This window comes from Chrysemys picta, chromosome 23 (assembly GCF_011386835.1).
Source record: "Chrysemys picta bellii isolate R12L10 chromosome 23, ASM1138683v2, whole genome shotgun sequence".
Taxonomy (NCBI): domain Eukaryota; kingdom Metazoa; phylum Chordata; order Testudines; family Emydidae; genus Chrysemys; species Chrysemys picta.
The window spans coordinates 17,625,287-17,645,070 of NC_088813.1; the positions used below are offsets into that span (position 1 = coordinate 17,625,287).

General features: G+C 64.9%; 1 protein-coding gene across 1 annotated transcript; it reads left to right on the forward strand.

Annotated features, from left to right (window-relative positions):
* Nucleotides 1-5: 5 nt before the first annotated feature.
* On the forward strand, nucleotides 6-17,967 carry SH3D21 (SH3 domain containing 21). Its single transcript, XM_042853991.2, is given in 17 exon segments — nucleotides 6-131; nucleotides 134-343; nucleotides 1,670-1,730; nucleotides 4,009-4,124; nucleotides 5,010-5,100; nucleotides 5,428-5,522; nucleotides 6,382-6,457; nucleotides 6,939-7,039; nucleotides 7,903-8,001; nucleotides 8,719-8,755; nucleotides 11,239-11,307; nucleotides 12,279-12,396; nucleotides 12,849-12,913; nucleotides 13,681-13,796; nucleotides 14,999-15,171; nucleotides 15,811-15,874; nucleotides 16,422-17,967. Coding segments are annotated over 17 exon segments (1,698 nt in total). The 5' UTR covers nucleotides 6-20; the 3' UTR covers nucleotides 16,518-17,967.
* The last annotated feature ends 1,817 nt before the right edge of the window (nucleotides 17,968-19,784 follow it).

Genomic DNA, 19,784 nt, shown 5'->3' on the forward strand with positions numbered 1-19,784 from the left:
CCCATGGGCAGCACAGAGAGATGGCTCCAGGCCCTGCGCCCTTGCACCAGGCTGGGCAAACTGAGGGCAGCTCCTGGGCTCAGGCTCCCGCACTGGCCCAGCCTTGTTCAGGAAGCTCCGCTCCTGCCCCCACGGGTGCCGAGCAGAACCCCCCTCTCAGCCTCCCTCTCTCCCGGTGCTAGGGGAGGTCCTGGTTCTGGTGGATTTTGCTGGGCAGCGGGATGATGAGCTGCAGCTGAAAGCCGGGGACATCGTGCAGAAGGTGGAGTCGGGCCCGGAGGAGGGGTGGCTGCAGGGGGAGCTGGCTGGCAAGACGGGGCTCTTCCCCCGGCAGTTTGTGCAGGTGAGTGGGGCGGGGGATCCTGTCGGGTTACGGACGGACACGCCGCCACGCAGAAGCGGGAGCACTTCCCCTGCCCTGCCCGGGGCACGGGACCATCTTCCACATGCTCCTGCCCACAGCACGGGGCCCATCTCACGGCTGAATCCACGTCTTGCCTGACTTGCCCACACAGCCTGGCGGGCCGGGCTTCGGAGGTGGCTTGGCAGCTTCCCAAAGCAAACCTGACCTGGGCAGGAGACCGAGTGCATCCACCCCCACAGGTGCGCATGCCCACGCCCTGCAGCCATCTGGAAGGTGTGCACATCGACACACACCTGCAGGACTCCAGAGCCACCTACGGCCTGATGTTCAGGGGTGCTGAGCAATCAGTGTGCAGCTGCAAATCATGCAATGCAAAACAGGCCCCAGATCCTCCAGTGTCCCAGCATTCCCCTGGGCCTCTCTGGGGGGCAGGGCAAAGGGGCGGGGTCCCTGGGACACACCCTCCCAAGTCACCTATATAAGCAGGACAGGCAGCTGCTTCCCCTCTCCTAGTAACTACTGCCCAGATGGCTGCTGTGGGTGGGGGCTGCTGTGCAAGACGGGTGAGCTAGTGGGAGCCGGCTCCTTCTACAGCCCATGGCTAGAGGTTGCCTCAGGAGCCCCCCTTCCCTTGGGCGGGGCCTTCTGTGGCATTTCTCTCTGGATAATCCCAGTGGGTTGCCCCTGGAAATGAGCGAGGGCTGATGCTGGTATTGGCCCTGCCTGGGGTGGGGCTGGGTCCCCCCGGCACTGGCTGCTTTCTGCAGATATGGGGTGTTTGTGGCTGGTGACCCTGGTGTTTTCTTTTTCTCTTCTGCGACTCCAGCCCAGGGCTGGGAGTCAGGACACCTGGGTTCTATTCCTGCTTTGCCCCCACATGTCTATCTGTCCAGTGGGGCCCATGCTCTGTGTCCTGGGTTGGGCGCCACTGGTTGTTGTGTGGCAGGCCAGCGAGGACTAGCGAGAGGGAGGGGTTAACTCCTGGGGAGCCCTTCCTCTAAGATGTCTGGGCCGCCCTAGACACTAGCCAGTGGGGGATGCAATAGACCCACCCAAGTGCCCCCAGTGCCTCTGCAGTGTGCCCCAGGCTGGCCCTTGGGGCTGGTGCTACCCTCCCCCTCCATCTGAGACAGGCACCTCATGACCCCTGACTTTCCGCCATTACCTGGGAGCAGATCTCCAAGGTTGCTCCGTCCCTGTGGCTGCGGGAGTTTCACTTCCGAGGGGCGACAAGCTGCCGCGGGTTTCACATCCCCCGGCCCAGCACGTCGGCTCCTTACTCTGCCTGTGCTCTGTCTGCCCCAGGAAATCCCAACATCTCTCATGGCTGACGGAGGTCGGAGGTGCCCCCGCTCGACCCGCTTTGGTGAGTGGCTGGCGCCGTGCGCTGGCGGGGCCCCTCGGGCAGGGCGTGCCAGAGACCCAGGGCCTGGGACACCAGTGTAAAGAGCACGGTTTCCAGGCTCCCTCACTCGCGGGATGCTGGGGCACGAACCGTCGGGTGGGCGTGCAAGTGGTGGGTGCCAGAGTAACCGGGGGTGGGGGAGGGGAAGCTGAGGACTCAGGGTTTGAGATTGGCGTGGAGACGCACCTGAAAATGGGCCGGTAGCTGGAGAGGTGGGAGCTGGGTGCCAGGACTCCTGGGTTCTATTGCCATCTCTGCAAGGAGGCTCCAGGGTCCCTAGGTGCTTCGGCTGCGGGGGGCTCGGTTGAGCTGTTGGCAGTGCTGGTGGCTCTCCCATGCATGCGGGCAGAGTGTGGGCGTGGCACTGCCCTTTTCACTGATGCAGCGTCACCCGCCCGTCCCAGACTCGCTGCCTCCTCATCCCGCTGGAGGCGAGCGGCATCCCAAGTCTCTGTGCCTTGGCCAGCCGGGTCCCCCAGCTGGTGCTCCCAGGTGCCCTGACCGTATCTCCTTCTCTCTCTCCCCCCACCCCCCTAACTGCGTGTGCTGAGCCCTGGGGGACAAGACCCCTGCTCCCTCTATCTTCCTGGCCAAAGACCGCTCCCTTCCCCAGAGCTGGGGTGGGGCCCCCACGTGGTCCCCATAGGGCTCTGTGCCATGGTGGCAGCTGTCAGCTCGGGACCCTTCGCTCATCAACCCGTGGCTCTGCACAGGGCCCAGCTGTGGCATTTTCACCACTGCCAGGCAAACCTGTTATTGACACGCTGGCCTCTGATTGGCTGACCTACACAATGGGCCTGTTCTCCAACCCAATGGGAACCCAGCAGATCACAATGGGTCTGGTGGGGCGGCAGCATCTCTGCTGCACTAGGGCTGGGGAGGGAAGGCGCCATGCCACTGACACCTGCCCTGCCTGGGCTCCCTGCGGTGCTGCCTCAGCTGTGGGGCGCGTCGGCTGCCTTCCCCGTAAGGACCTGAGCCTGCTGCCGTCGGCTCAGGACCCGCTTGCTGAACCGCCTCCTGGGGCTGGGGGCAGGAGGAGGAGCCACTAGGGAGCACCATGCTGGGGGGGTGGCTGGCTCCTGACTTGGGGGCAGCTGCTGATCCGTTTTTCCTGCCCTGCCACTGCAGTGTGCCAGGACCCCCTGCCAAGGCCTCAGTCCCCTGCTTGGGCCAGGAACCAGTGTGGGGGGCAGTGTGGAGCCCATGGGGGTTCGGGGCAGGCTGTGAGAGGGAGGGGGGTAGGGGCTCTTCCAGCAGTAGGGAGGCAGCCAGGTTTCCTGCTGGGGGGAGGTGGGAAATGGGCTTCCTGCCTCTTACCCCCGAAGGCTCTGTGTTTGCCGGCTGAGCCGCAAGGGGTGTTGAGCTGAGAGGGTCTACCTGGGGGGGTGGGAGCAGTGTGTAGGGGGAGCGAGTTGGGCCTGGCCATGCCAGACACTGGCACCTCTCTCCTCCCACCCCACAGCCTGGCCTCCCTCCAGCGAGACTGGCCCGGGAGGCGCCGGCCCTACACTAGCAAAGCAGCACACCGTGGACCGAGCCATCTCCTGTCGGGGGGCAGGGCTTGAGCTCCAGAGGGTGGGCAGAGAGCTCGAACTAGGGTGGGGGGTGGGAGTCTCCTAAGCTCCACCTACAAACCAAGCTCCATCCCCACAAAGCAGCAAACGAGGTTCCCAATCATCACACCATCACCCTTCTTTGTCCTCTGCTTTGATCTGCAGTGAAATGGTTATCAGGGCTGAAACCAGAAATGCCCTCATTAGGTTTCAGAGTCAACCTCCCTTCTAGTTGCACAGGGCAGTTCTCCACCTCTGAGTTCTCGTTTCTGGCTGTCTGCAGATTCAGGCAGGCTGGCTGCCTCGCTTCCCACTTGTTATAGGGGTGAAGGAAAGCTTGAAAACCTGTCAGGGCTCCAGACCTTACTGTTTAGTGAGAGCTGACGTTGTGGAGCGCAGGGGGGCAGCGTCTGGGGGAGAAGGGTTGGTTTGACACGCTGCTGGGAGTCAGCCCCGTTCCTGGGGTTACCAGGATTTGCAGTGGGGCAGTCAGAGGAGTGGGGGGGAATCCCAGTGCAGGCAAAGTCTGGGGACCCCTTATAAGCTGAGCCGTGAAGCCCCTAGTGCATCAGACCAAGGGGTGGGGTACAGTCTCTGAGCTCTTCCCCCGGCAGGCACCGTGCAGCCCGTCCCCCAGCCTCCCCTCCCTGAGTGACGTGTCTCTCCTGCTGTTCCCACGCCAGCGAAGAAGCCGCCGGTGCAAAGGCAGCGCTGGTGCAAGGTGAACTTCAGCTATACACCGGAGAAGGCGGATGAGCTGCAGCTGAAGGCCGGGGAGCTGGTGCAGATCCTGCAGGAGGTGAGCAGGGCTGGGGGGCACCTGCCGGAGCCTGGGAGCGGAGACCAAGGCCCATGTGCTTGGGAATGGCTGTTGAGGGCAGCTGGGGTGCAGGTGCATTGTTCCTTCCTGGGGGGCAGGGAGCAGTGGGAGGTGGCTGGAGGGTTGTTTCCAGCCCCTGGCACCTGTGGTCTGCCTGTGCCTGGGTCGCGGTGCTGTCTGCAGGCACTGCTGGGCAGGGACTCCTTAGGCCAGAGCCCAGCGGGGACAGGGACCAGGCTTCAGTTAGCTACGGTCCTGCAGCAGAGGGCCAAAGCCTGCCCCTCCCCTCTGTGCCATGAGGGTAGCAGCGAGGCCAAGCAGGCAGGGCAAGATCTGCTTCCCAGCTCCACCGGAGAGGTGTGCACAGCTCCCACCCCTCCGTACAGCAGGTGCAGTGCCCCGAAGTCTGCTCTAATGTCTGCGTTGGGAGGGACATGGGAAGGCCAAGCAGGTGGGGACCTGGGCAGGCGATGGGAGACCTCAGGAGGGGCAGCCTGGCCCCATTCTAGCCCCTCTGGATCTCCTGTTCAAGCTAAAGGGCTGTGTCGCCTGGCATTGAAATGAGCAGCCATGTCTGGGGTGGGGTCTGGCCATGGCGTAACGGCACACAGCAACGCTGTGGGTCAGGACCAGGGGAGGAGAGGCAGTCTGTGTCCAATGGACGTTGCAGGCAGCGCTTTCGGGAGGCTGGGGTTTGGCTGGGACACCCAGGCTCCCTCCCAATGCCCAAGGGAAATGCCATAGTGGGGGGCTGGCCGGGGTGGGCACAGTGGCACCGTCCAAGCCCGGCTGCTGGAGATGCTCTGGGCGCACTGGGTCCGCGGCTGGTGGGGCTCAGCTCTGAGCCGTTCTCTTCCCCGGCAGATCGAGGATGGCTGGTGGCTGGGCAGGAAGAACGGCCAGGTTGGTGCTTTCCCCTCCAACTTCGTCCAGGAGCTGGACAGGCTGCCCCCAGGTAGGAGGGAGCGGGGAGCGGCAATGGGGCTGGGTAGCTGGGCCTGGCTCCCTTCTCTTCCGCTGCCTTGATCCTCCCCCCAGGAGAGACCCCAGGCTGCAGCAGCTGTGACATGTGGAGGAGCTGATCTGGGAAGACCCCAAGGCGCAAAGCATGAGCTCCCCCAGTGCTGCGTCCTCACCAGCGGGGCGGGGGGCGGGCAGGGCCCCTGTGCTGGGAGCTGGCAGGTTGCTGACGCTCTGGGTCAGAGCAGTGTCTGTGCCCCCCAGAGGGGCTGTCCCATCCCAGGTGCCCTGAGATAACCCGCTCCCCCCATGGTGTGTGCAGGGCTGGTGGCCCCAGAGCCCCTCCTGAAGAATGGGGCTGGGAAGCAGAGACCGAAGCTGACTGATGAGACCTTCATCATAAAGGAGGCAGAGAAGGTGAGTGTTTGGGTTGGGCAGAGGGACGGGGGGAGGGACAGTCCTGGGATTCACCTTCCGCCCGGAGCAGCCCCAGAGACTGGCTAGCTGGTGGCCTGACCCAGCAGGTGAACCTGTCTGGCTGCTCCTGGGCCAGGCCATAAAGCCCCACCCAGGGGTGGCCGGTTGGGCTGGGGCTGGTGGGCGCTTGCCCAGGCACTGCTGGCTACCCCAGGCTCCCGTGGGCCCAGGTTGGTCCTGCTCTAGGAGGGGGGTCAGTGGGAGAGTGTGATGCAGTAGGGACCGGCGTGGATTGACCTGGGAATGTCGGTTAGTTTTACTGGGACTGTCTGTCGGCCCGGGGATTGGAGAGCCGGGGGTGCCTTTAGGTGAGGGACGGTACCTGAGCCTGTAACCTGAGCTAGGAAGGGGTGGGGTGGGGCGGGTCAACACCTTTGCCTGGGAAACTGGACAAAGGGAGAGGGGGAGAGAAGGAGGAGGAGAGAGCCTGCTGGAGGGGTTTTTGGTTTTCAGTTTGGGGCTGGCTGGGAAGAGGCAGGAAACCCCAAGTCTGGGGTCTAAGATCCTTGCCCCCCAGAGGGACCTGGCTGAGGGGTCCTGGTTGTACCTACACGCTCTGCTTGGGACAGTGGTCCTGTCATCTAATAAACCTTCTGTTTTACTGGCTGGCTGAGAGTCACGGTGAATCGCAGGAAGTGGTGGGGAGGGTGCAGGGCCCTGACTCCCCCACATTCTGACAGAGTGTCCGCCTCCATTCTGGGGTGCTTGTGGGGGTGTGGAAGCTCGGTGCTCTGAGCACGCGCTCCCTCCTGAGACACGCACTCCCTGAGCACTAACGAGCCTTGTGTCTCCTCCACAGCCAGAGCCCCCCAAGAAGTTGGAGAAGCCCATTGCCGCAACCCAGAGCCCCCCGCCAAGCCAGCCCCTGCAGCCGTGTGAGTGAGGCCTGCCTGCACTCCCCTGCCCCATGGAGCCTGCTGCCTCTGCTGAGTAGCAGTGTCACCTGTGGGGCCCTAGCTGGGGAGGGGCCGGCCCTGGGGCTGTAGTGGATGGGAAGGGAGAACCATGCCCCCAACAGTCCTCAAGGAGCGATTCCCAGCCACTGCCCCAGGGCAGGATGGATCCCCCCAGCCCAGGGGAGCTGCTTGCCCAGGGCCTCTGAGCTAGGCAGTGGTGGGGCTGGGATCTGGGTCCAGGCCCCCAGGCCTGTGCTCCCGCTGGCTCATGCAGCATGGACCCTTCCCCGCCCCCACTCGAGCAGGGTCTGATTCCCTGGCTGGGTTCACTGGGCTGGTTCCTAGAGCTCACCGGGGGGGGGGGGGGGGGAGGTGTCCTTTCCCTGTGAGCAGCACAGCGCCCCCAACTGGTGACCCTGTGGGGCTTTCCTCTGAGCCCCTTCTCTCCCCTCCCGTCCAGACTGCGAGGCCGAGTACTGCAAGGCCATGTTCGACTACGAGCCGGAGCTCCAGGACGAGCTGCAGCTGAAGAGAGGAGACGTGGTTTTGGTTCTCTGCAAGGTGGGAGCTGGGGACGGTGGGGGGGCTGCCAGGGCAAGCTGTGATCCCCCTGGGGGGTGCTGATCTGCCATCTCACTGGTGGGGAAGCCAGCCCCCTCGCAGCTGCCTGCCCCCCAGCCAGGGAGCAGCTCATTAGTGTGTCATTGGCCCATCACTGTGGCCTCTGGGCATGATACAGGGGACACAGAGCTGACAGCCCTGGCCCCTTTGCTCCACCAACCAGATGGGGAACCCCAAATGGTGGAGCCTGGTACTGGAGGGCGTGAGTCTCTGGGTCTCAGCCCCACATCTCCACTGCGCTCTGTTCCCTCGACACCCCGTCCTGTCTCGGGGGGGCTCCAGATCCCCTGGCTGGCTTCCCGGCTCCGGGAGCCCAGTTGAGCTGCTCTTGGTGCCAGTCCCGTCGGCACCGCTGGCTGCAGCTTCTGGGGGAAGGTACCAGTGCCAGCCGTCGTGCCCTGAAGGGGCCCCCAGCAATGCACCATCCCCGTGGGGCACAGGGCTGTGATCCCCTCCCTGCATGGAGGGAGCTGTGGGCATCACAACGCCCCCACAGTGCCTCTCTTTCACTGCCCCTCCCAACCGTGTCCCTGATGCCAGGGACCTGCTGGAGCCAGGGTGTTCGGTCCACTCTGAGCCCCTCCTGCTCAAGGGGTCTGGCCCCGGGTGGGCTCTGCTGGCCGTGCTGGGTGCCGTGAGGGAGCAGGGCAGGTTGGAGTGGGTGCCACCCCCTTGGGCTTTGGCCTGGTGTTCACCCCCTGTGCTCCGCGATGTCTGAGCCCGTGGCCGGGGTGCTGGGCCGTACGGGGGGGATCGTGGGTAGCACCCCGGCCTGAGCTGGGCACTCCCTGCTTGCCTTGCAGGAGACGGAGGAGGAGGGCTGGTGGGAAGGGGAATGTGGTGGCAAGAGAGGCCTCTTCCCCGATAACTTTGTGATGCTGCTGCAGCCCCTGGTGCCAAAGGTGAGTGCCGGGGTTGGGCCCCCTGCCTTGGGCTGGCTGGCATGGGGGGTCCAGCGAGCAGCCCTGTGTGGGGCGGGGGGCGCAGGCCTCGGGGCAGGAGCTCTGACACCGGGAGCAGCCATTCACTTGGGCGAATGGCTCCTGACCCCATTGCAGTGGGGGAGGGAACGGCAGTGTTCTGGGTTCCCCCAGCAGGTGGCGCAGTGACCCCGAGGGAACACCCAAGGGTGGTCCATGCCCATCCCTTAGCTCAGCTGGCGAGAGCCACGGGCAGGGACCAGGGAATGCGGGCAGGGGCCAGAAGTTACTCTCCTGCCCTGGGCCGGGGCCGGCTGGGCACGCAGGCTCTGGGGCTGGACGAGGAAATCCGCATGGCAAGCTTGCAATTGTAGTAATAAATAGCTCAGTTCTGCCCTCCTAGCCTGGTACCCGGCTCCTGCTCCGCCGCTGGGCTCACCTCTGCCGGCGGCTTGCCCCGGGCAGCACCGGTCCCTGGAGCTACGAAGGGAAGAGCCCGGGACGCGTCTGGCTGGGGGTGAGCTGGGGTGGGAGGAGAGAGAATCCTGCCCAGCTGCAGGGACGCCGATGGCACCTCATTCTGCCCTGTGCGGTGCTGGCCTCGCCCGGCTCCGAGACGCTCTGAACACGGGGCAAAGAATGACCAGGAGCCGCCGCAGGATGTGCCCCTCCTGCTCATCGGGCTCTGCTCTGTTGCAGATTAAGGCGGTGGTGCCCTCGCGGAGCCAGGAGTCGAGTAAGTAAGGAGCCCACGGTGGGAGGGTCCGAGCTGACGGGGGGGGGGCCTGGCTGCGAGCCCCTCCCTGGTGAAGCAGACCCGATGGAGGCCGTGGGCTGGCACTGCCTGGCTCCCCGCCCGGTGCTGTTGCATGGCTGCTTGGGGGTCCTGCCAGCCCCGGAGGCTGGGCTGGACGTGGGCTCATCAACAGAGCAGCTGTGGGTCCAAGCGCAGCTCCAAGCAGTCTGTGCATGGCCCGTGCTGCAGGGTCACCAAGACTCCCCTGCTAGGCTGGCTGGCTCCTGGGTAGCGCTGCCAGGCAGTGAGCAGGGGAGCTGGCAGGGCCGCGGTGATGGCAGAGGCTCCTAAGCTGCAGAGCCAGGCAAAGCCCTGGGTGCTCTGCATCTGTGACTTCCTTTCCCGCGAGGTGCTAGTTTCCTCTGCGTCACGTGCCCAGGGTACAGGGGCTGAGCAGCATTCTGGCTTGGAGCAGTGCTCTGGAGCGCTGCGGGCAGGTCCCTGCTGACAGCCGGTGAGTGCAGCTGACGGATGGAGTCCGGAGCCTGGGCCCAGGCCCCCCCCAACCCCGCAAACAGCTTGTGAAGGCCCCGTGTGTGGCTGGGGTGGCAGGTACCCACGTCACCTCTGCTTTCTGTGCTGTCTATGGCATGCGCATGGTGCAGAGTGGTATGGAGGGGAGTGGTCCCTCCTATGAGTGACCGCTCGCTGTGCCAACCCTGGGCCCTCCCGCTCTAGCCCCCTGGAGGATCCCAATGTGCTGGGTGTACAGGAGCCATCCTGGGGTGGGGAACACAGCAGCTGCACCCCGGGGCTGGGAGGGGGGGGTCGGGGCTGGATTCAGTGGCCTTGGCAGTCTGCGTCATGGAGGCTCTTGCTGGGTCAGGGGCTTGTAGGCTCCTGAAGCGTTGTCGTCTTTCAGCTTTCAGCACCCCTCCCCCCCCAGCCCATCTCTCAGCCCCACTCAGTGTCCCCTGGGAGGTGCAGGGGGCTGGCCAGCCCCAGGCTGGCATCTGTTGAGAAGTGGCAGACTGAACCACCTGGGATGGTTCTGGCCCCAGGGTGGGCAGAGCTTCCATCACCAGGGCTCTCCCCTTGGGTCTGCCTGGAGGGGCTCGTGCCCACCCCTGCCCTTGTGGCACAAGCTCCTGCGTGGGGCCCCGGCAGGAGGCCTGGGTGCTGTGGGGTGGGGAGTGGGTGCTGTGGGGTGGGCGCCCCAGCCTCGGTGCTTGGCAAAGGGACGAAATCAGTGGGTGGCTTTGGTTTGTGTGAACCCTCAGGGGTCAGGGCTTGGTTTAGCAGAGGCAGGGTTCAGAGCTGGGGTCAGCGCTGCTCCGGTGAGAGCTAGCAGGGCTGCGGTGGAGCGGAGCTGCCTTGGTGTTATGTGGTGTAACCTGTCCCCAGGGCTCAGCTGCCCAGAGCTCTGGGGGGGGGCTGGGGCTGGCTTCCTGGCTGGGCGCTCCGCATGGATGCGGCGCCGGGGCGGGAGGGAGGCGGCTGGGGTAGAGGCTGTCGGCCGGAGAGCCGCGTGACCTGCAGTGGGGGGCCCATCTCGACTTGGGCCTGAGGAACTAGTGGGGGGGGGGGGCAGGGACTGTGCTGGTGCAGCAGCCGGCAGAGGAAGTGCAGACTGCAGGCACCAACCACCTCTGGCTGGGGAACGTGGGCTGCATGTGACAGCGAGCGGAGTGGGGTTTGTAGCTGCAGTGGGGAGGTGCTCAGAGCTGTCTGGGGGATGGGCCGGCTCTGAGCTCATCCCACTCTGGTGGTCAGACTCTGGGTGTATTTTGGGGGCACCCTGGGCTCTGAGATCCCAGCTGCTGTGAGCACCCCAAGGGACAGTGCCCAGCTCCCCCTCCTGGTGCCCCTTGGCACAGGGGCAGTGAGGCTGACAGTGCAGGCAGAGTCCAAGCCAGCGTGAAGCCAGCCAAAAGCCCTGCTCTAAGCTCTGCCCAAAGGGGCAGCTCGGGCCACCGTGAGTGTACGTACACACACACACACACACCCTCGTGCGCATTCACACACAGGTGCTGGGTGCTGCTGTAGCTCCCCGGATGCACCAGTCTGGGCTGCGTGGGTGTCAGCCCCATGCCGCTGATTTGCTCGCCTCCCGGGAGCTTCTGACAACCCTGAGCGAGCACCTCTGCTCCCCTCGCCGGGCCTGGGCAGGGCCGGGTTCTCCTCTCCCCTGGGCAGCCAGGGGGAGTCTGTGGTGTAAGCAAAACCCCATCGACCTCCCTGGGGTGTCTGCTAGGTGCACCCAACCCAGGGGGCCCGGTGTCACCCCAGCCCAGGCCCAGCTGCAGGGATGGCTCCTGAGGGGTGGCGAGACTCCCGGGTGGATGGAGCCGGAGAAGGGCCTGGGGCAGACGGGGCTGGGGGCTATGGGGGCTGAGGGAGCAGGGACGGTGCCGGGGGGGAGCATCCCGCCCCCCACCTGAGTCAGCCAGCATGTCACTCTTCCTCTTGCTCCTCTCTGCCAGTCTTCAGGCCGGAGAAGAAAGTCACCAGCGCCATCAAAGCGGAGCTGCGGCCCACACACGAACCCAAAGGTACATGAGGGCATGGGGCTGCCCACTGGGCCGGGCTGGCCATGGGCACTGGGGGAAGTGCCAAGTCTCCATCCTGGTAGCAGGATGTATGGGTAACTACCCACCTGCACTGCTGGGCTGCTCCCCCTGAGGGCACGTGCCGTGGGCACCCAGCTGGCTAAAAAGGAGCCGGCTAGTGTGACCAGACAGCAAGCGTGAAAAATCGGGACGGGGGTGGGGGTTATAGGAGCCTATATAAGAAAAAGACCCACAAATCGGAACAGTCCCTATAAAATCGGGACATCTGGTCACCCTAGAGCCGGCTGGTAGAGGTGGGTGTGAGGGGCTAGTCCTGATACCTCAGCCGGGTCTGCCCCCTTCCCCATGGGCGACAGGCTGTAGCTTTCCCTCCCCTCGGCCCAGGGAGGCCGCTCAGGATCCCTGGTCAGGAGGGGAGCTGAGGGGAAGGGCACGGCTAGGGCTGCAGCTGGCCGCCGTCTGCTTCCTACATTGGGCTGTAGCCCGCCTGCCCCCTCCTGCTTCGGTCCGTGCCCTGGCCTGGCTCCGGGCGGGTTCGGCCCCTGAGGCCAGCCAGGCTCGAGGCAGCTGGGGAAGAGGCGAGTGCAGCAGGCAGCGTTTCCTGCCATGTGCGGCTCCGTGGGGCGTGCAGAGGTGTCACCGCAGCAGGCTGCCAATCTCCCAGCCAGGCCCAGAGGCTGAAACGCTTGGTAGCGGCTGGCCCAGGCCAGGGCTAACGTTCAAACACCAGGATAACAGCAGCACTTCCATGGCCCCCTGGGGCAAACTCCCCTGGCCAAGAATGTGCCTCTGAGGGGGACCCGGCCATGATGGGGCCCGGGCTGCGGGCCCTTGTCTGCTGGCTGGGGACTGTCCTGGGACCCTGGCTGCAGCCACTGGCCAGTCGTGGGCTGGGAGGGTAAGTCCTGGGGAACAGCCCGTCTCCCGCTGCTCACCCCTCCCTCTGCCCCCAGAGTCCAAGGTGCAGAAGAAGATGGACCTGCCCAAGATGAACCTCCCTGCCAGCAAGAAAGCGGCTCCAGCCCCTCCCGTCCCTGCCAAGACCAAACTGGCCTCCAGCCTTGCCGGCAGGTGAGGGGCCCCTGCCCCCTTCCCTTGTGCAGAGGGCTGGCTCTAGCTGGTGCAGGAGGTTGTTGCAGGCTGCGGGGGGGGGAGGGGGGGGAATGTAGCGCTGTGTTAACACCCCCTTGTGGGGTGGGGGCCTCTTCTCGCAAACCTTCCAGGGGTTAATCTTGGTATTCGGGGCGGGCGCCTTCCTCCCTGCCCATCTGCGCTCAGCCCCCTGCCTCTGGCACCGCTAATGCCATCACCAGCTTTGCATGTGGCTGTTAAACTTCTGCAAGGGGCGGAGCAACTGAGTTAGGCCCCTCCCTCCTGCCTGGCCCCCCAGGTGGGCAGGGAAGTGACAGGAGTGGGATGGGCCCAGCACGTGGCCGAAGGGGAGGCGGGGAAGAGGCACGAGAGGGCAGGGGCTCTGTGGGCTGCAGCCCCCTAATGTGCAGGACCGTCTCTGCCGTTGCTAGGCCCCCCTGCACCCCGACGAACTGTGTCCCAGCCAGTGCGGAGAAGAGCAAGACCAAGGACCCAGGTAAGCCTGTTGCCACCTGGCACGTTCCCATCCCTCCCTTCACTGGGCGGGCGAGTAGCATCTCCCTCCGGTGTCCAGCAGCAGAGCCCTGGGCCGAGGGGGAGCTGCCCATTGGTAGCTGTGACTGGAGCCTGCATGGATGGAGGAGTCTCTGCCCGGGCAGGACTGAGGGCATTGGGGCAGGGCTGGCACCTGCCCTGGGTTCTGAGCACCCCCGGCAGGCGCCGCTCTGGCCTGGGCTGCTCCTGGGCTAGGAAAGTGAGGACATTGCTGCTGTTTGCGTGTGAGGAGCCCACACGATGTAACAGGCCTCCCAGTGCCAGCTCGCCCAGCTAATCCACGCCGTGTGGAACCCAGGAGTCCTGCCGGCCGGTCCCCTGCTGCAGCTGGCCAAATCTCTCCCTCCCTTCCGGAGCAGAAAGGGGGACCTGTCTTGGGAGGGCAGGGAGCAGCTCAGTCCCCTTACAGCTCCGGACGTTCCCAAAAGCTCGGCACCTCAGGCGGGTGTTGAGCTCTGTGGCTGCCCCGCTGGCTGGTCTTTGGGCCACCTGGCTGCCCTGTCTGGCGATAGCAGTGTGGGTCGCCCCGGCCCGAGGGTGCACGGGCAGGGCACGGTCGGTCTGGATGCAGAGCTCTTCAGCCTGACAGCACAGCTTGGAACTGGTGGAGTCCTTGTGCCCAGGGCCACCCCCAGCCCCTGGAGCTCAGGGCCTGCCCTGCACGTTGGCTGATGGGGAGGGGGCTGCTGGTGCCTCTTGGTTTTGCAGATGCAAATTGCTTTGATGCCGTCCTGATCTCCAATGCCAAACTGAGCCACCCGACCACGACCCGTCCCAAAATGCCAGGCAGGAAGCCTCCCAGCCAGCTGCCTGCTAGCTCTCCGGTGAGTGCCTGGGCAGCACCCCTCGCTGGGGGTGGGTGGGGAAGGGTTGGACTCGCTGGGCTGGGTGGGCACGCTCCTTGTGCTGCATTTGCTGCCCACCGTTTCTCTGCTGCAATTGCCTTGTGTCCGGAGGGTGAGTGGCTCTAACCGCTCTGCGCCACTCCCCAAACAGCAGCGTCCTGTGCTGGGGAGGAGTGTCCCACCTCCACCCAGTGCTCCTTCTGAGCTGACGGGCTGCCGCGTGCTCGGCACCGGGGCGGGGATCCTGGCCTTGGCACCAACTGGTTTTAAAGGTGCTGGGTAGTTTGGACCTGAAATAATGGGCCAGTGCCAGGCTTGGCCCATGGGAGCAGGGTCTGGTGAAGCGAGCGAGTGTAGACTGCAGGGTGTAGACCCAACCCCATGCACAGGCAGAGCGCCATAAACCCCCCTAGGAGCCCCACATGCCGGCAGAGTGGCGCAGTGGGTAGCAGGAGTCACCGTCTCTGGTATCGGCCACCCTGCAGGCTACTGCCCTGGCCCTGCTGTGCCCCAGGGCTGGGCTCCCGGAGGGGCGGGTCCCAGGCTCTGTCCCGGGAGCCCTGCAGGAGATCCCGTAGGAGGAACCGGAGGGGGGAGAAGGGGTGCTGCACCTGGGTGCTGGGGAGAGGGAGGAGGAGAAGCAGAAGAGCAGAGTGCCACCTCGCTGCCAGTTGACAGGTTAAATCCACGTCTCTCCAAGAGTTATGCCTATGTGGAGTCATGGCAGGGACGGGAGCGAGTGTGTTGGGCAGCCAGGGCGGGGGCCACTTCCCTGGTGCTGCGCTCAGGTCAGGGGAGCTGACCCCATGCCGGCCCCTCCCCTCCCGTCTGGGGAGCCGGCACTTGGACTGGTGCTCCGAGAGCTGGGGAGAAGCTGCCGCATGGGCAGCGCGGGGGCCAGCTCCGTGCACCTGGCAAGGGTTTGCATGTGTCTGGCCCTGCCCGGCAAGGAGCACCCACTTGGTCTGTGAGCTGAGGGGGCCAGGTAGCACCAGTGGGGAGATGGGTGCTGGAGACCTGCTGCGTTCCCTGAGGTGCTCTTCCTAGGGGAACGCCTGCCCGGTGCCCGTAGCTCTGGGACTGCTAGGTGGGGGGGCCCAGCTGTGGGACTCCCTAGTTGCAAAGTGACTGGCTTTCCCTGCCCCTGCTGGGAGTGTTTCCCATCGGTTCTGCTCCTGCAGGACGTGAAGGCGCCTCTGCTCCCAGCCAAGAGCAGCGCCCAGGCCAGGGAGCTGCAGCCCCTGGAGAGCCTGGGCGACCCCCCCAAGGCGCAGGAGAAGCTGTCCCTGGAGGAACTGGTGGCCGAGCTCCGGTCCCTGCGCATCCTGATGGACCTGATGAGGGTGCAGCACCAGTGAGTGGGGCTGGGGGTGGGGGAGCTGGGGGCTGTTGGAGCCCTGGCAGGGGCTGACCCCAGTGGCTGAGACGGCCAGCCAGAGCACCCCGAGTCGCCCGCTGCATGCAGCGTTCCCCATCCCCATGGGACAGCGCAAGACTCTGCTTCCTAGCCGTGCTTGGAGCTGCCTCTCTCCTGGGCTGGGGTCTGGGGGCAACTGCCTACAGCAGCCTCAGCCCTGGCCTGGCCTGCCAGCCCATGTGCACGTCAACCCTGGTGGGCAGTGTCCCATCCGGGGCCGGTGACCCCTGGGCGGGGCAGGCCTGGTGCCAGCCCTGGCCGAGAGCCCTGTGGCCAGCATCTCGGAGCAGCACGGGCCGGTCATGTCTGTGTGAGCTGGTAGAGCAGTGAATCGGCCCAGGGTGCCGTGGCTGGAGGGGGAATGAGGTCTGAGTGCCTGCCCTGTTTGTACGCAATCCCCTGGCCTTGGGGAGATCGAGGTTTGGCGCTGAACTTCATGGGAGGCCCTGCATGAGAAGCAGCGGCCGGCAGAGCTGGGTGCTCCTGGGGTGACTTCTTGGAGCTGGCCGAGGTTCTGGCCCTGAGCCCCAGCCCCCGGATCCCCGGAGAGCCAGCTCTGTGCACTGCCCTTTGCAGGAAGGACATGGAGGAGCTCAAGATGGCAATCAAGGAGGAGCAGGCCAAGCGTATGGTGCTGCAGGTGAGAGCCGCTGGGGATGCGGTGCTGCATGGGAAATTCACGGGGGGGGGGGGGGGTTGCCCCAGCCCCTCCCTCACTGGGATCTCACAAACCCAAGGCTTGTCGTCGGGGTGCTACCCCCTGAACCCCAACTCCCATGCTGCTGCTGCAGGGTATTCTGTGATAGCAGCATGTCTGTCAGTGAAATCCCCCAGGCCTCCACCCATGGGGCAGGGTGTGGGTCAGAGCGGGAGCTGGCGCTTGGAGTTGGATCTAGAAGGATTAACAGCTGAGCCTGTGGGTGGGGGCGTAACTGAGTGTTCGTTGTGTGGTGCCCGGATGCCACATGGATGGGCACTGGCTGAAGAGCGACTCTTGGTCGCGGTGACCCTGTCTCCTCCTGCGCTTTCCCATCGGTAACCTGGGGCCTGGGTGCCTGGCTGCTCTCCACCGAGTGCTCAGGGGTGCCCGTTCCGAGCGACAGGCAGGCGCTCTGCCTGGGCAGTGCAGAGAGAGGGGCTGGAGTTTGCCCTGGTTCCCTTTGCTCCCACTCATCTCTCCTTTGCAGGTGGAAATCGAGAGCATGAAGCAGATGCCTGCCCTCGAGGGAGCAGGAGCGGCTGGGCCGGGCAGTGAACTGGAGGTACTGCCGGCCACGCTGTGACGTCCACTGTGCAGAGGCCTCGCTCTGCAAACTCTGCTGGGGCCGTTAAACTTGCAAGAGAATCACTGGCCATTGATTCCTCTTGGTGTCTGTTCACCCCGAGGCCAGCTCCCTGCCCCGGGGAGTGGGGAGAAGGCCCAGAGCCCCTCCAGCTCATCTCCTGCTGCGTCTGCTCATTGGGCCCTCCCTCGGGGGAAGCACTGTGAGGGGCTCTGGGCCACGCAGCCCCCTGAGTGCTGTGGTGGGGTGCAGCCCTGGGCCCGCTGGGCTGACCCTCTGGGGGATGCTGGTTTTGTGATGGGCAGCACGGGGCACCTGGGGGCTGCCAGGGGAGTTAGCGATGCCCTAGCAGGACCAGAGTGCGAATGCTGGCAGCGCACAGGCCTGGTCTCGTCGGGGGGGGGGGGGGGAGGGGGCTGGCTGCTGCCTGGATTTGGGCAGTCATCACCCCCCGAGCCCCATCACCTGCTCAGCTCCGAATGTCCTGCCTATGGATCAAAGGAGGCCCCTCCGTCCCCCTGCCCCGGAAGAGGCCACCCCATGTCCCAGCAGCATCTGTCCCTCTCTGGAGATTGGTCCTGAGCTCCTGGCTCTCCTCTTCTGCCCTGCCCTGTCCCAGCCTGTGTGTGTGTATAGCCATCTTTTAGCCCAGCACAACTCTCAAAGCCCATCTGTGACCCTAGCCCTAAAACCTCCCAGGGGGCTGCTGATGCTGACCCCTCCCGGACAAAAATCCCTGTGCTGACTGCCCCCAGCCCTGTGCCGTGCGTCAGCCCTGGGGTCACCTGACCCCGGGTTCTGACTAGACCAAGATAACAGACTTTGGAACAGCTTCGCCCTAGTGCAGACAGCTATCTGCATTGTCCTGCTCAGCTGGCCCTGTGGAGTGAGCTCCCGCCCCCCCAGCTAACACGTTACATCCTGCCCTGTCTGCACTAGGGCACTCGGATGTGTTGGCTAAGCTGTCCCTGGGCCAGACGTGGGTGCGGGAATCCTCATCCTAGTTAACCTGGGATAACTCGTGCAGGCTGGACCCACGTGTCCCCAGGGTCCCCCACAAGTTGGCGCCACTGCATGTGTCCTGTCTGCACTAGAATCTAATTGTGTTAGTGAGCATGTGTTCAAACATGACCGAGCATTGGGGTCTGTAGAGTGACCCGGCTCTCTGCCAGCCCCCTCCCCATCAGGAGCCCTGGCCGACCCCTCTGGTTCTTCCTATGCCCTTTTAATCCTGAGAACTGGGCGTTTCTCCCTCGCTCTGAGAGCCGCTTCCTGCCGTGCCCACCGGTTCGCTCCTGCTCTGCTTGTCTGACATGGGGGTGGGGCTGGAACAGCTGTGAATGTCCCTCGCCCCCAGGAGCCGCTGTCCCACTGCCGACAGCCTGAAGTTTTAAAAACTATTTTATAAATATGTGTAAAATGTTAATAAACTATTTTTATACAAATCTTAGCTGCTGCCTGGCTGCTGTAGTGTCGACAGCATCTGTGACGTGCAAGGCGCTGTACAGACTTGGGGGGAGAGCCGGTCCCTGACCCGATGAGTTGGAGCAGTCCAGCCATAGGCAAAGGGCTGGGGAGAGGGGTCAGACTGAAAGCCAGGAGCTCGCTGCCGATCAGCAGGTCAGGTTAGCTCCACGCGCTGTATTTCTCAGTCCAGTGGGGCAAGGCCAAGCCAAGGGGCACCATGCACCGCTGCCCCAGGCTGGCATGGGAGGGCAGCTGGCTGGCTCTGGGCTCCTGTCCCCTCCCCCTTCCAGGCATCCCTTCTACCGCCCTCCTTCCCACTGCAGCCTCCCCAGGAAGCTGCTTACTGGATCCTGGCTTGGCAGAGCCCATCTCCTCCGTGGTGTCAGCCTGGCCCCCCTGCCCCCCAGAGGCCTCACTCCCAGGGGGGCCCACCTGGCATCCTGCCCTTGTTTATCAGCTCGGTGCAGGTCGACACAAGTCTCTCTGCATTCTTGGCAGCCTGCTCGCCTTGGGGCTAGGAGGGCACATCTGGAAAACATCTGGGTCCTGTTACAGCTGGCGGCAGGGGGGCCAGGCCCTGGTGGGAATGAGCTATTTTTATACATTGGGCTGGGGCGGAGGGGGGCTGTGGTCTCAGGCAGGGGAAGGTCTCGCTCTTCTCCCACACACACAAAGGCAGGGTGCCCCGGGTCAGTCCAGCAAAGCCGCGGCCTGGCAGAGGCAGCTCTGGGCTGGCCCGGGCTCAGCACAGCGCCTGCTGTTCGACCCACCTAAGGCTGGGCTGGGCCAGGCCCTTCGCTGCCCGGGAGCCAGCAGGCTGAGTGCTCGGCCCCGGGGTGCCATGTGGCACTGCACCAGCGTGGGCAGGTGGCTCTGGGCTGCTGTGGGATCAGTGCCAGCGGCTGGAAGTGAGAGGCACAGGGGGTCCTTCACGCTGGCCGAGGGGCTAAGGGGGCCCTGGGGCGTGTTTACACAGGGCACTGAACGAACAGCAGCGCGGGCTGGGGCGCAGAGTGGAGGGCAGCCCCTGGCGCAGGAGGCTGGGGAGGGGACGTAGCTTGCCATGGACTTTGAAAGCAGCCCAAACCCCAGCGAGCTGGGAGCGCCCCCCTAGCCCTGGCTTGTGGCTGGCTGCGCTAACCGCAGCGCGCTGGGCTATCCTGCTGGCAGCCAGCCCAGAACCGGCAGCCGCCGCGCGCCCCCCCCCCCCTCCCCCCCATCCAGGAAGCAGCGAGTGAGTGATGGGGCAAGTCAGATGCTGCCGGAAAGGGACAGAAACTAATTTTAGCAGGAATGCTGGGGCCAGGGGAGGGGAAGGAGCCTGGGAAGGCTTCTCCAGACAGCAGCTCCCACAAGGGGGGGGAGGGGGGAGGCTTGGGCTCAGGACCAAGGTTGGGGGGAGGGCAGGTGCAGCTGCTGGGTTGGGGCTCCTAGGTGCCCTGGGGCATCTGCCTGCCAGGGGCACAGGCTCTAATGCCTGGACCCTCACTGCCCTTGCGGCTGCTCAAAGGGGTTCTTGCAGCCAGGGAAACTGAGGTGCGGGGGGGGGGGGTTGACCCAAGCTGCACAGCAGCTGGGGTGCAGGGGCAAGGATGGAGGCCTGCCAGGGCTGGCCTTACCATGAGGAGAACTGAGGTGGCCGCCTCAGGTGCCAGACTGTGTGTATGTGGGGGCGCCACTAGGACCCAGAATTGAGACCTTTCAAAGTTTTGGCCCAAGCGAGGGGGGAAGGGGGCGTCACTTGAGCTCCCCGCCTCAGGTGCCAAAATGTTGTGGGCGGGCCCTGAGGCCTGCCCCCTC